Source organism: Crinia signifera, chromosome 4 (genome assembly GCF_055691185.1).
Source record: "Crinia signifera chromosome 4, ASM5569118v1, whole genome shotgun sequence".
NCBI lineage: Eukaryota > Metazoa > Chordata > Amphibia > Anura > Myobatrachidae > Crinia > Crinia signifera.
Window position 1 is genome coordinate 185977671 of NC_139220.1, and position 14579 is coordinate 185992249.

A 14579-nucleotide genomic window follows, 5' to 3' on the forward strand; every position below is an offset into this window, starting at 1 on the left:
AGACTGTAAATGTTTCTGCTCTGTGGGCAGCTGCTAGTGTAGCACAGTCAGAGGGTCTTGTCTAAGCTCCACAATGGCGATAAGGCACTGCAGGAAATGGGATAACATTAGATTGCTTCTCCCCACTAGGGACCTGAAGCGATTATCATGGCAATAAGGCACACTGGATCCAGGTCGGTCACCCTCGGGTAATCTATCCTCAGGAGCACAGGGACACAGTGCAAGAGAGGACCCTGCCGACTCCACGATCCTCCTTCCTCTCCAGCAAATGGGTCCACTAATGACAATATTAGAGGCGCTGCAATAGACAGTTGACCACACATGCAGTGACATCAATCAAAAATCCAATGCAGGCCCACTTGTTTTTGGGACACCAATGAACTGAGAGGGAGACTTGGTGATGTTTTGTTAGGGAATAATGTATAACATTTCAGAGGGTTTAGATAAGGTCTATTCTTTCTCCGGCTAAACCATAAAAAGCAATGTGAGGAAATAATTGCTAATTCTGAACACCTGAATAGACAAAAACCCCCGGAATAACTCCATATAATTCCAAATTAAATGAAAACTATGTATCCAAATATGACCCCAATTATATAGCTAAAATGTCTACCCAACGAAATAGTTAAACGAATATAATCAGAAAAACTCACCTTAAATGGCAGAACAGTAACCCATATGGAATATCACAGGAATGAAAATATGGAACTCAGCAAGAGAAACACAATAAGAAATATCCCAGAACAGTCAGACATAAAAGTCACAACTTAAGGACAAATCTTCCACCCTGTTAAATGGATGGCCCAATTTTAATGAATACGGATGTGCAAATAAATATGACATAGGAACAAAATGAGAAGCCCCTGAAAATAACCCCAAATAAAGATCAACGCTTTCAGGATGCAACTTAAATAAAAAAAGATGCATGTTTCATTCTAAATAATGCTGGTGGCATGGTAAAGGGGTTTATTGTAAAAACAATCAGAACCTCCAATAAAAATAAAATAAAAAATACTCAAAACAAATTCAAACCCCCAAAATGAGGCATTACGGGATCCGCAGATGCCTCTATATACCCCCAGATCTGCTGTATATAAAAAGTCCAGTGACTGGGTGTTGTGTATATAGATATATATAGATATATATATGAGATATATATAGGTAAAGTCCTTTTTTTCTTCTTCAAATATATAGCTAATTAAAAAGATGCATAAAAAGCGTCCCACAGTGGCGGTGGCTGGAACCTGCGGCCTCTTCCAGCCCAATCCATGGATTACTCTCCAGGACTTGAGTCAGATCTCTGTATGGGAGGTGTGCAGCTCAACCCCGTTCCCCTGCAGACTGATCTCTCTGTCTGACTGCGATCCCTTTGTTGGTTCAGGTTTAAAAAAGATGGCATTAACACACAGTGGCCTGGCCTTGGGACCCTGTGATTGATCCCACCTCCCCTCCATGGCACAAATAAAGAGGGAGGGGGGGATCAATTACTGGGCCCCATTGCACCGCACAAGGAGAGGATTGTATGTTTGAAGTTAAACAAGTTTTGTCATGTGTATTTGAGAGAATTATTATGTATCTGGTTTATCACTCAGTGTAAAGTGCCTTCTCTCTGCCAGTGTGTGAGTCAGCACTTGTGTATCAGTGTGTGTCAAAGTGAGAGTATCTGCATGTGATAGACTAAGTGTCATTAAGCTAGCACATGTTATAGTCACAGTATGTGTGTGTGGACAGCAACTTGTTCCACTTTGTAATGGTTCAGAAGAACCTGAACCATTTTCCGTATGTACAATGCACTGTGTTTTCTCTAAGTGTCCAGATTTGTTTGTGTCCACAGATGTTTGTCTTAGGTATTCTGAGTCATGTGCATGTGAAATGATTCCTCCCCCCGCAGCGGTGCGGAGTTGCCCTCCCGGTAGATGGGACCGCAGCTCCTGACCGGGTCAGCTGGTGCTGAGTTGGCGGAGGGCACGCTCGATGTTCATCCGATGACCCACACGGGTTACCCCCAGCTCTACAAAGTCATCCTTGGTAAGCGCAGGTAGATGGGAGCCCTCTATTTCGTTGTCCTGGAACTTGAGCCGGTGTTCTGAAAGGTTCAAACTATCTAGCCAGTCACCTACATCATACTTATTCCATAGGGAAAGGGGCTTCTGCAGGAATGGTCGAGAAGTGTGCATTGGATGCCCAGAAGATGGAGAGGGAGATCGACTTCGGGCGCTGACACTCCTTACCACAAAGCGCACTTCCTTGGGTTCGTGAGGAATTGACAGACTGGAGGACTTTAGGATGGTGGGAGGTGTAAGTGTGTAGGAACGAGCCCCTCCCAAGGGCTCCACCCTCTCAGAAGAAGGTGGTACAGGGCTAGGTGACCTGCGAGTCAAGGGGTGTCGGCTCCCGGGACGTACGGTGTAGGATGTTCCATAGCTGCGCTGGGAAATAGTGTGCAGCTCTCCAAGACTGCTGAACAAGCTGTGATAGGGAAAGAGAACATATAAGGAGAGGGGTAGAGAGAGCAAAGCAAGAAGTGGGAGAAAGAAAAATAGCATAAAAAAAAAACAGTCACAGGGAAAGAAATAAAGGTAGAGGGGGGGGGAGGGAGGGAGGCACATTAAGAAGAAAAAGGAAAGGAGTACGGAAATGTACAACGATTAGAAATTTTAAAAGTAAACAGGGGTGGGTTAAAAGGAGATGAATATTTAGAAAAGACAGAGTGAATATAGATATAATTAGAGCAGATTCCAACAAGATGAAAAGGAAGTATAGACAAATATACACGAGAGAAAAGAGCAATATTAGTAATGAGAAAGAAAAGAAATAAAAGACAGAGTGAGCAAGAAAGAGAGAGAAAGTATTATGAGTTAAATATAATCTAAACTGCTTTACATCATATCCCTTAAAGTATCTCTAAGACCCTGTTTTCAAAGTAAAAATGAATGAAGATACATGTGTATGAAACAAGGAAGGAACTGAATGGGAGACCTTTACAGATAGGTGTGAGAGAAACTCATAGGGACTTTACAACTCTTGTGGCAGTTACTAAACGGCAGTACTTCAAGGGTGGGGGGAAGTGTGTACTGTATATGTGCTTTAAAATTATTTTAATATTAAATGATGAAGTGATGGTAGCTGTGTTTCAGCATGGGTCATGTCATTGTCATGGAGGTTACAGAGCATACAACATAGGAACACCAATATGCACACAACATACACAAAAAGTAATTAAACAAAAGATTCAATTGTACATTTTCATATGCCCTGTAAATATAAAAATGCAAACCCTCAATTGTACAGCTGTTGTAAATGAATATGGGGTACTTGTTTCCTAGAACGGCCACAATCGGGGGTAATCGTGTACCTTAACTTAAGGTACACGATTACCCCCGATGGACCCGATTTCCTTTGAAATCAGGTTCATTTTGCCGGCAAAGGAAAAATCGGGTCCATCGCGTCGGTCGGGTGCATTAACATGGCACGCAACCCGACCGACGCGATGCACCCGATTTTGCCATAGGGTTCAATGTTAAAATATTTTTAACATTGTAATCGGGAAAAAAATGGGAAATGAGCCACCGAGCCCGAAGCGTGGCGAGCGCAGCGAGCCCCGCGAGGGGACGCGTATACCTGTGAAGTTATACGCGTCCCCTCGCGGGGCACGCTGCGCTCGCCATGCTTCGGGCTCGGTGGCTCGCTGCGCTCGCCACACTTTATATTCTGAACTCCACGCCGACATGGATAGTAGGGGTATGAAAAGGTCGGAGGACGCGTACCGCCGCCGCTCGCCACGCTTCGGGTTAGCGTCAATCGTGGGGTGCCGTTGAGGGGGTTAAAATTGGGGTCTAGGGAGAATTTTACATTGAATCCAATGTAAAATAGGGTCCCAGGGACTCTATTCACATTTCAATCAATGTAAAAATCGGGACCATCGCGTCGGTCGCATCGCATGCGATTTGGTCGCATGCGATGCGATCGATGCGACCGACCCGATCAACATCGGTGTGGCCGTTCTAGGAAACAAGTACCGAATATGGCAACATAAATCGAAGGTGAGAATTCAATTAGACATGTTCATTTACTGCTATTCAATTAGCTCCAAAGGCCTTCTAGAGGCTGTAGTTAACAGGGTTTTTATTCTTTGAACCTGATTAGGCTTGAAAAGAAATTCCTGTCAAATAATCTGTTTTCGGTTGCCATCAGATTCTATGGGTTAACACTCAGTAACATTTAATGCTTATTAAGAAAAAGAGTCTCTAATTGACTAGCCCTGAGCATTAAAGCCCAAAGCTACTGCCCTTTTTTCACACACAGCAAATGATTAGGGCTAACTGAATTCCTCTAAGACTTCACATGTCCTCTAAGACTTCACATGTCAATAACCACAACTGGTCTTAGTCAACTGACAGAAACAAAAATAAAATGAATTCCAAAGTTTTCTTCCACAACAGTCTTATTCATAGAAAATTCAACAGGGCCACATTAGGTATGTTATTTTCACAGGTGTGTCAACCTAAAGGGTCCTACAAATGTCCTACATTCTCCAACACAACAGAGCCATATTTGCTCTTAAACACTCCACTGACAATGTTACTAGATCCTGTGTACAAAAAATAAGTGTAATGTACATAAAAAGGATGTAAAACAGAGGCCACATCCACTGTACACAGTAATCTCTTGTTCTTTATAATAATCCAAATTGCATCACCTGGTGTACTTGTGTGCATGTAATTCTCAGATCTGGATTGAGATAAATTAATGGAAATACTATGATACTGTATCTTCCTAAATATTTATATTTGTACTGTTTAAATGGAAGTGCACACTGTTGAGATTTACACTCACCACCGTTTAGTAACTGTAAGGAAAAGAGAAAGGAAAGGGTGAAAGCAGATGGCCGCAGATATAGCTGGGTCCATATTTAAAAGAATAAACAAAGTATCCTCTAGTCTAGTACATAATTGGAAATATGGCAAATATCTGAATATCTTGCCTTTGAGGATAACTTTAAAGACACAGTAAAACTGACTCCCAGATATTACTCCACTGACCTCCGAGAAGGAAAATTGCCCCCCCTCGTGTTGGAGATCACAAGACAGGTCAAGGAGGAAGACAGACACACAGACATAGCCTGCCGCTGATGGGTGACTGCATGCAAAGACTTACACAATGTGCCAATACTCCGAACATCTGAGTGTCTGAGACGAATCAACATGCAGTATGAGCAGAACAGAGCAAGAGAGAAATAAGAAAGAAAGTATAGAGGGAGGAGGGAGGTGAGATATAGGTGGCAAATCAGGGTCAAAGGTAGAAGAGTGAAAAAAATATAAAAAACAGAGAAAGGGAAGATAGGAAAGAGATGGAGTGAGAGATGGGATGGGAGAGAGAGATGTTAACATTGCAGCACCTAGAACAGATACATAATGACAGTCTCCTCCTCCCACACTGGTCAGAGGAGGTATTAACCAAACTACACTCAGGCAAGATGGTTATGATCAGTCAGCCACACATGACAAAACAATCATACAGATAACTTCTTTTGTTTTTACCTTGTAGACGAGACTGACAAACAAGTAATAATAACTAAGTACATACAGTATAATGAATACAATATCTGCATTTCTTAAACTTTATTTTCTTTAAGTAAATACACATTATGCTTTAGTCAATACCAGTGGTTCCCAAACTGTGTGCCGCGGCACCCTGGGGGACTTGCAGGGGTGCCCTGGATTGGTGGTGCATGGCCAATTGAAATTATTTATGACCAATGCAACAGGCAAAATGTGGACATACAGAAGTGAATTCTGCCCATTACCACATAACTGACCCTAAGGATCTTTCTTCTGATTTATCAATGAGAAACGTTTGCCCTAGTGGTGCCATGAAAATAATTCTGATACTCTGGGGTGCCGTGATTCAAAAAAGTTTGGGAACCACTAGTCTATACTATACTTACTCATATCCCAGTGAGGGGCAGTGTAGATTTCCTCATCATATGCACTAACTCTCCATGCACTACAGGGTCCATTTAATAAGCCTTGGATGGAGATAAAGTGGATGGAGATTATATATCAGCTCCCAACTGTAGCTTACTGGCTGGTTCTTTATTTCCGGACACCTTATCTCCATTCAAGGCTAAGTAAATAGACCCCTAAATGCATAGCAAATCTGGGAAATAGCCTGTGTTCTATCAGCCTCACTGAATCATCTGACTGGACAGAATCATGTTGCTATAAAGAGCTAAGTGTAGGGATATCTACAATCTAAAGATCATTAGATGTATTGAGCCCAGTGCCATACTGTATGTATAAATGGTGTAGGGTGTTTGATACACATACGCCGCTGAGTATAGGTACAACTGCCAACACCATTCCAGTGATTTCTTCAGACATATGATGCAGGCATGGGACTACCAGGAAAATGGTCAGAACCCCAGCACCTTGTGGTCAGCAACAATTATAGCGCATCCAGGATAACTGAATTGCCTCCTGTAAGTTTGTGTCTGTAAAAACATTTCGGCCCAAACTCCTAACCCATACATAGAAAGCCCAACCCCCTACATCTCTATCACCATCTATTCCCTCACCCTCTCTTTGCTCCTTCACCACCCACCTCCTCAGCTGCACACTAATTATTCCTTCTCATGTTTGCCTCCAAGACTCTCTGCCAGTGTTACTATTCCTATAACACACTTTTTTTTTAATTTAAGTTTGCCATCCATACTCATAATTTACTAAGATGGGAGTACTATTAAAGATGGGACGTTGCCCAAAGCAGCCAATACGATTGTATCTATTATCTTCTAGAAGGTGCTAAATAAATAAGTTGAAACTGATTGGTTGATTTAGGCAACATCCCATCTTCAGTAGAACTCCCATCTTACTAAATTTACCCCTTCTACTCTACCCCTCCACCACTCAGTTCCCTCTCCAACTGTTCAGCAATTGATTATATGCAATAGTTCCTACTTGTGCCAGTCTACTGCCCATGTGTGATTCTCCAGGAAAATGGTAAAGCGGACATTTATCCAGTGATATTGGAGCACTACCGTTGCCGCCGTCAAACTAGAGGTCAGCATTAAAGAAATGGGTGTAGTGTGTGCGGTTTTATGAGGTCCCCTGGACCAAGGGGCCCGTGTGCACAGCACATGCTGCACCAATTATAAGTACACCACTGTACCTAGTTTCATGGTCACAACCCAGTTTTAAAAAGTACTCTGTGAAAGCGGGATTGCTTTCTGCGCTATAATTACTGACTCCGCAAAGTTATATCTAAAGCTTTAGCCAATATTGTCCATGAACAATATCGTTAATGATTTCCCTTGAACTGGCTGGAACTCCCATAGCAAATTATATAGAGCATACACGTTACACAACATAATTAACGATATCGATCATCTGTTGACTTTATAGTCAGGATTTGACTGCATGTACAGACGACAGAGGGGGTCTTTAACGCCCCACAGGAGTGCAGATCGATAAAGATATACTGTGCAAACAGTAGCCGATATACATGAAAATATTGTTACCGATATCGTTATCGTGCACTATGCTAAACTGTCCGCCCCCTGCTGACAGCACCGGGCAGGGGGAAAGTGGCTCAGTGTGTATGCACTGAGCTGCTTCCCCCCCCCAGCGATGACAGCGGTCATTGCTGTCCATACACACTGGGCCCAGTGTGTATGGACCTTTAGCATCCAGGGCATTCATATTTTTGCCTGAGATCCATCAATTTCCTACAAACTCAAAAACAACCGCAAGCAGTCAAATACTACAACAAATGAATAAATGTATATACAAATTAGTGACATTTCAGAGGGTATGGATCATTGGATAGATAGCAACTAGGTCGACACCACTAGATCAACATGACTGAAGGTCGTCAGGGTCAATATGTCAACATGGGGAAGGTCGACAGTCAAAATGTCGACATGGGTTTTTCCAGTTTTTTTGCTCTGAATGTCAACACAGTCGACATGGATGCGAAAAAGGTGCGCTGCACACGCCATGCTTTGGGCACAGTGCCTCGCTTCCCTCGCACACTTTTTTTATTCTCCCACCATGCCCTGGTGTATGGTAGGGCATGAAATACCGTCTGTTGACACGTCGGCTCCAAAAAAAAAGTGAAAAACCTTTTGACTGTTCACCTTCCCCATGTCGACCTAATGACCCTGTCCACCTAACCCCATGTCGACCTTCATGCACGTCGACCTAGTGGTGTCGACCTAGTTGTTGTAGACCTAGTGACCATATCCCATTTCAAAAGCGTTATTTTCTGCCCCAGTGTCTAATGGATGGTTGCAGTCATGGACTTGCTCTTTTTCTAAGCCAAAAAAAAAGGATTAGTATTATGGATGTCCAGGCTGATGATCTGCCAAAGTTATCTGCAGGAACTGGCATCAATCTTCACTGTGCATTATGTGGTTTAAGGAAATACAGGGAACAAAGATGCCCAGGTTGCTGGCCTTGTTGTAGGTAAATGTATATGTAGGATGGATGAGTGGATAATGGAATAGATTTGTGCATACAGTAGGGTTTACACTGCAGACAGGGAGTTGTGTCACATTCTTCCAGGTCACTACAGGGATGTTACACATCATCTGTTTAAGTTGGAAAGCTGTCATATATGAATGAGAAGGTTACTGTCATGTGTGCACAAGTATTTCATCTGCATTATACTTGTGTTTACATATATGTGACGCTCCTTGTTGAAGATATCTAAATACTATTAAAAGCTTGCAACTTCAACAAGGTATGTTTGTAACAAGGAGTATTGCTAAATCTTGTCATGCGTCAAACACTGGCAGGGTACCACAATATAAGTGTAATAATAGAGGATGTCACATTACAGTGACACACTCTTTCTGACAACTGCTATGAAATGGTTCTGGTTGATAAATCTAGTGTCTAGACAGACGCTCAATAGGTCTATCCCAAAAAGTAGATGTGCTATAGGTCGTCAGTCAAATAGTCAACATGAAAAAGGTAGAAACATCAAATGTTGACATGAGTTTTTCCAATTTTTTTTATTTATTTTTTTACTGGCTTGTTGTACTTTACCATCCATCTCGGCAGAGGAAGAATATAATAGCAAACAACATACCTGAAAATGGGCTAAATTACATGTGTGCACAACTCTGTACAGTCTGCAATGACAACGACATGCTCTCTGTGAACTTATACCTCCCAACATGACCCTCTCCAGGAGGAACACAATGCTCTGTTACTGGACTTCCCTGGTAATGTATGATTGCCAGCACCTGTGGTAAAACACCTTTCTTATCAACAAACCTGTTTTAAACAGGTGATGGTAATCATTATTTAAGAGAGAAGTCCAGAAACAGAGCATTGTGTCCCTCCTGGAATGGGTCATGTTGGGAGGTATGCATCTCCACTAGTGGCATAGGATTTGTACTGTATCACGCACATCACCTGAAGATGCACCACAAAGTATACCCCATTTGCGCATTCTCAGGGCATAGGTCATTCACCCTCCCCAGCTTATGGTCAGGAGGTCTTTCTCATGCTGTCACTATCAGTTCCTGATGATGTCATATTAAGGCTCCTATTCAGGTCCGTTCCCACAGGGGCTCGTCCGCACGGGACATGCACTTGTTGCAGATTGTTTGCCGGGAGCAATGCAAGCAAACTTGTGGGCGGGGAGGTGGAGAGGGGCATGGGGCTGCCAGCCATCAATGGTAAGGTGGGGTTTGGTGGAATTCGCAGCCTTGCAAATCAACCAGAATAACCACCTTAAATAAAGGTTCAGGAACACAGGAGTTCCTGCTGAAAAATGCTTGTGACATTATTGAGTGGGAGGTTCCCAATAATCCTCCCTATAGGCTCCAAATGCAAGGAACCTCATAAAGAGCATGAGGTACTTGTTTCCTAGAACGGTGCCCACTAAGCTATTTGTTTAGTGAGGTATTCTGCGTAGGGAAATCGCATCGCATGGGCCATTTTAGTGCCGTGCAATGCGATTTTTTCATGTAATATTAGGTATACAATATGATTGTATGTCATAAAATGAAGTTTAACGCACCCCCCCCCCCACTATCCACGCCACCCTGAAGCGTGGCGAGCGGCGGCGGAACGCATCCTACGACTTTTTCATACCCCCACTATCCACGCCGGCGTGGAGTTGATCATATATAGTGTGCCGAGCGCAGCGAGCCACCAAGCCCGAAGCGTGGCGAGCGCAGCAAGCCCCGCGAGGGGACGTGGAATAAATGTAAAGTTATCCGCCGCGCTCGCCACGCTTCGGGGTGGCGTGGATAGTGGGGGGGTGCGTAAAACATCATTGTATGTCATACAATCATATCATTGTATAGCTAATGCAATGGCATCGCACACCCTATAAATTATAAAATATTGACCAAAAAGATAAGATTCCACACCATACATGCATAAAACAAATCACTATTTACAACTAAAGGGGGTATCCTATTAGCAGAAATAACCAACACTTATCAGGGATTATCCGCGAACAGCCCTCGGACCCGCGATAACACATGGGATTGGGAATTTATCCAGATCCCATGTGTTAACGTACAATACAGGTTGAGTATCCCTTTTCCAAATTATTCCAAAAATCATAGTTTCCAAAATGTACTTCTGGGTACATCTGCCCTCCCTCAACCCCCCCCCCAATTTCTACTGGTACTCTCCTGGAAGCTCTCCCTTTCATTGCCACCCTCCGGATCCCCACTTTTATTCCCCACTACATCTGGGAGTTTACAACCCGCACTCTGTGGATATCCAGTACCGCATCATCGTGAGGACCCTTCATTTAAGAAGGTTTAAAGATCTTCCTCCAGCGAGAAAAATTCACCACAGCAATTATCCTTGGGATCAGCGCAACTTAGTGAGGACCCCAACTTTGGGAAACAGATCATCCTCCAGCGTCTCCCCAATACCATCTAGGACGGCAACTTGCCAACCACTAATTCGGTAGTGCACTACCCGGAGAGCAACAAAACCACACCCCTCACCCTTATTCCAAGGGATACCGAGGCAGCTACGCAGAGACATAAGTATTGTCTTCCTTGTTCTTTATTATATGTTTTTTGTCATTGACATTAATGTTATTGTTTTATTATAAATTGGTTGTTTTTTAATATTTTATATATAATAAAATTGTGATATCCAATTGATCCATTTAGCGCTCCACCCCTTTTTTTCCCACTTTTGTACCCACTAGAGGGCTTCACACCCCTCAAGCAGGAGCAGCTTAGCGATACACCCCATAGGGCGCCTATTTCTACTCTGAGTTCCCAATCTCGAGTATACCTCCCATTCTATTGTACATCTGTAACTGGCACTACTGGGGACATGATATGTAACATGATATGTAACTGGCACTACTGGGGACATGATATGTAACATGATATGTAACTGGCACTAAATATGTGCAAGAAAATAATTGCTTGGCATTCAAGTTGAGTTCCTGAGATAGTACAGGAACTGTGTTTTATGGTGCATACCTTGTTTTATGCACAAATAAAATATGTTTGTGTGTATTTCATGTGTTTGATGTGTTCATACAACATAAATGCAAGATTCCTCAATACCGCATTCAAATATGAAAATATTCCAAAATATGGAATAATCCATTAATCCAAAATTCTTCTGGTCCCAAGCATTTTGGATAAGGGATACACAACCTGTAGCAGGTCCTCTATCAGCCAATAAAAGCAGCCTATAATGGGATAGACTGAAATGACCATCAGTCACAAATTGTGCTTTTTAATCTGCCGATAAAGGATCTAAGTTAATCGGATACCCCAAAGCCGCGCTATACAAACATATCTGCTATAAATGATAAGAAATGACGTTCTTTCTTGTAGGGGGTGTGGATCATAGGACTGACAGTAATTAGGTCGACAGTGTCTAGGTGACACAAGGTCGACATGGTAAGAAGGTCAACACAAGCAAAAGATTGACATGGAAATGGTTGAAGCATGTTTAATCCTTTGAGTGCCAAGTGAATTTGTCACAATAGGTGTGAAAATTGCCAAGCAAACATATAAATTCATCATAATGACCTGTAATGTTTACCTCATATAGGAAATATAATCTTTTTTTTTAATTTATTTGGATATATATAACAAATGTGAGTGACGCTGGCATTTTTAGCTGATATTTTGAACATTTCTCACAGAGATGTTGGCACTCAAATGGTTAAGCCATATTATACACAAACATATCTGCTTCAAATGATAAGAAATTATTGTCCACATGCACTAATCTTCAAAAGTGATAAAATGGAGAGTGATAAACAGCCAGCCAATCAGTTCTTCCTGCCATGACACAGACTGTGTTTGAAAGATGTCAGGCAGGAGCTGATTGGTTGGTTATTGATCAATCTCCATTTTATCACTTTTGAAGCTTAGTGCATCTGGCCCTATGTCTTTACTTGTGGGGGGTATGAATCATAAAGTCGACACAAGATAGACATGGCGAAAAGGTCACCATGGAAATGGGTGACACAAGAAAATGTCGACATAGGTTGTTTACATTTTTTTATCTCTCAATTTGTACATTTCAGCATGTGGATCCCAAATGAGAGTACCGCTTACCCTCACTTCACTCGCCATACGTGGGTCCCTTTATGGTTCCCAATTGTGTGAAAAAAAAATGGTTAAAAACGTTGATTTTTTGCTTGTGTTCACCGATTATCCATGTCTACCCAATGCATGTCCACCAATAGTAGTTGACCTATTGACAGTTGACCTAATGCATGTTGATCCAAGGTTTGGATCCCCTTGTGTGCACATAAAACCCACACTGGAAAAGTCTGAGCAGAACATATGACAGAGGCCCATTCTATGCGGGAATAAGACACGAGGGTGTGATAACCTGTCCATGCACTGAACTTTGGGGCCTATTCAGACGCTAGGCTGCGAGTATATTCTGCCTGAATCTCTCATTAGCATGCGAGGAGATGCGTACAAGAACACATCCCCCTCGCATGCGGCAGAACGGAGGAGAAATCATTTGATGGTCGCTGACCATCGAATTAATTTTTATTTATGCCCGCTATCCACCGAATTGGGGGCGGGCACTGACGTCATGTGATGTCATCCGCCAGCCCAATGCAGGCAACAACGCACCTGCATTCCCAGGGAAACACCCAGCATTTTTATGGGAACGCTCATAAAACTTTGGCCATTCAGCTGCTACCGCCCCCTGCCCACCCGCTTTCCTCCGCTCCTTGAGCGAACGGCTCAGCGAGTGGGAAACTTGCTGAAGCCGCTAGCTCCCGGAGTTTGCGCAAGTGCATATTCGTGCATGCGCAGACCCCGAACATCGGGGAAGGGGCCAAATTCAGACCCGAACAAACGGGTCTGAATTGACCCCTTACTGTTATCATGCAGACAATTGTTCAACCTTAAACAACTGTGTCCCACGAGAGAGAGTCAGATTTCACACCAATCATTGGAAAACCTGTATACATTTCTACCACTGATCCCAACAGCAGATGCTAAGCAGTAGCACAAAATGCAGCCCATGGCCATGTAATATTTGCTCGTGGTATACATAATTATGTATATAACCCCGCTAACTGCAGAAATGAATGTCCAGGCTGAGAAAGGCCAAGCCTTGCTCCAGCAGAAGAGCTTACACAGGTTTACTGATCATTATCATAAAACAGATGTTTCTTTTAAAATGTCCGCATTAGTGATCACAGCAGAAAACCTGAGGGTCACTATCGGTAGATATCAAAGAGAGAGAGAGATAAGGAGGAGTGATACATTGAAGCAAAAATGTCAGTACTCCTCGCTGAACCATAAAGAGAATGTGTAATTATGAATTTAATTAGGTATAACTTCATCTCTATAGAGATCTGCTCCTTTCTGGAATTTTGATAAAGCACATTTAACATATTAAAAAAAACCGATGTCATCAAATTGTCCAAAATGTAATGCTCTATATTAAATCAACTTGTATATCCTGCTTGTGTGTCAAAGCTATGACCCATCTACATATGTGTTAGATTAGCCTTTTGGTCTCCATTGTGTGGGGTGTGGACCATAGGTTTAACAATGTCTAGGTCAATAGGATGACACCAAAGGTGAACATGCACAAGGTCAACACTGGAAGAGTAAACACAAGCAAAATGTATATGAGGCAAAGGTCTACACATGAAAAGGTTGACATGAGTTTTAAAATGTTATTTCAGCACCTGAGCACATGGACTCCTAATGAATGTACCTCATACCCCAGCATGGCTCGCCATGCTTCAGCACTGATGCCTCGCTCTGCTGTGGCTGCACTTGGCACATTTTACAGTTCCCAATCATAGTCTGTGTGGAAGGTAAAAGTATTAAAAAGTTAAAAATTACAAAAAAAAATCCTGAAAAACGTATGTTGACCTTTTCATGTCGACCATTGCTTTTGTTTGTGTCAACATTTTGTCTATGTCAATTTTGTGCATGTTGATCATATAGATTCAGCCTATGACTGTTACCCTAAACACTGATGACATACTGTATCATCCAAATTCCATTGTAGGGGCCTGATTCCGGTTTTTAAGTAAAGCAAAAAAGCACGCAACTGGGCATATTTTACTTTTAGGACATACTGTAG

The 14579-nt window shown here is 42.5% G+C and overlaps 1 protein-coding gene across 6 annotated transcripts in view; it reads right to left on the reverse strand.

The window, feature by feature from the left end:
• Positions 1-951: 951 nt before the first annotated feature.
• SHANK3 (SH3 and multiple ankyrin repeat domains 3) overlaps positions 952-14579 on the reverse strand; it is a 284352-nt gene continuing 270724 nt past the window's right edge. For 4 of the 6 annotated variants that reach the window (XM_083183197.1, XM_083183195.1, XM_083183196.1 and 1 more), the window contains exon 23: positions 952-2469. In XM_083183197.1, the coding sequence (XP_083039323.1) occupies positions 1941-2469 (529 nt within the window). In that variant the 3' untranslated portion in view covers positions 952-1940. Of the gene's footprint in view, positions 2470-5157; positions 5190-14579 lie in introns of all 6 variants that reach the window. The other 2 variants (XM_083183199.1, XM_083183200.1) reach the window with 1 other exon arrangement.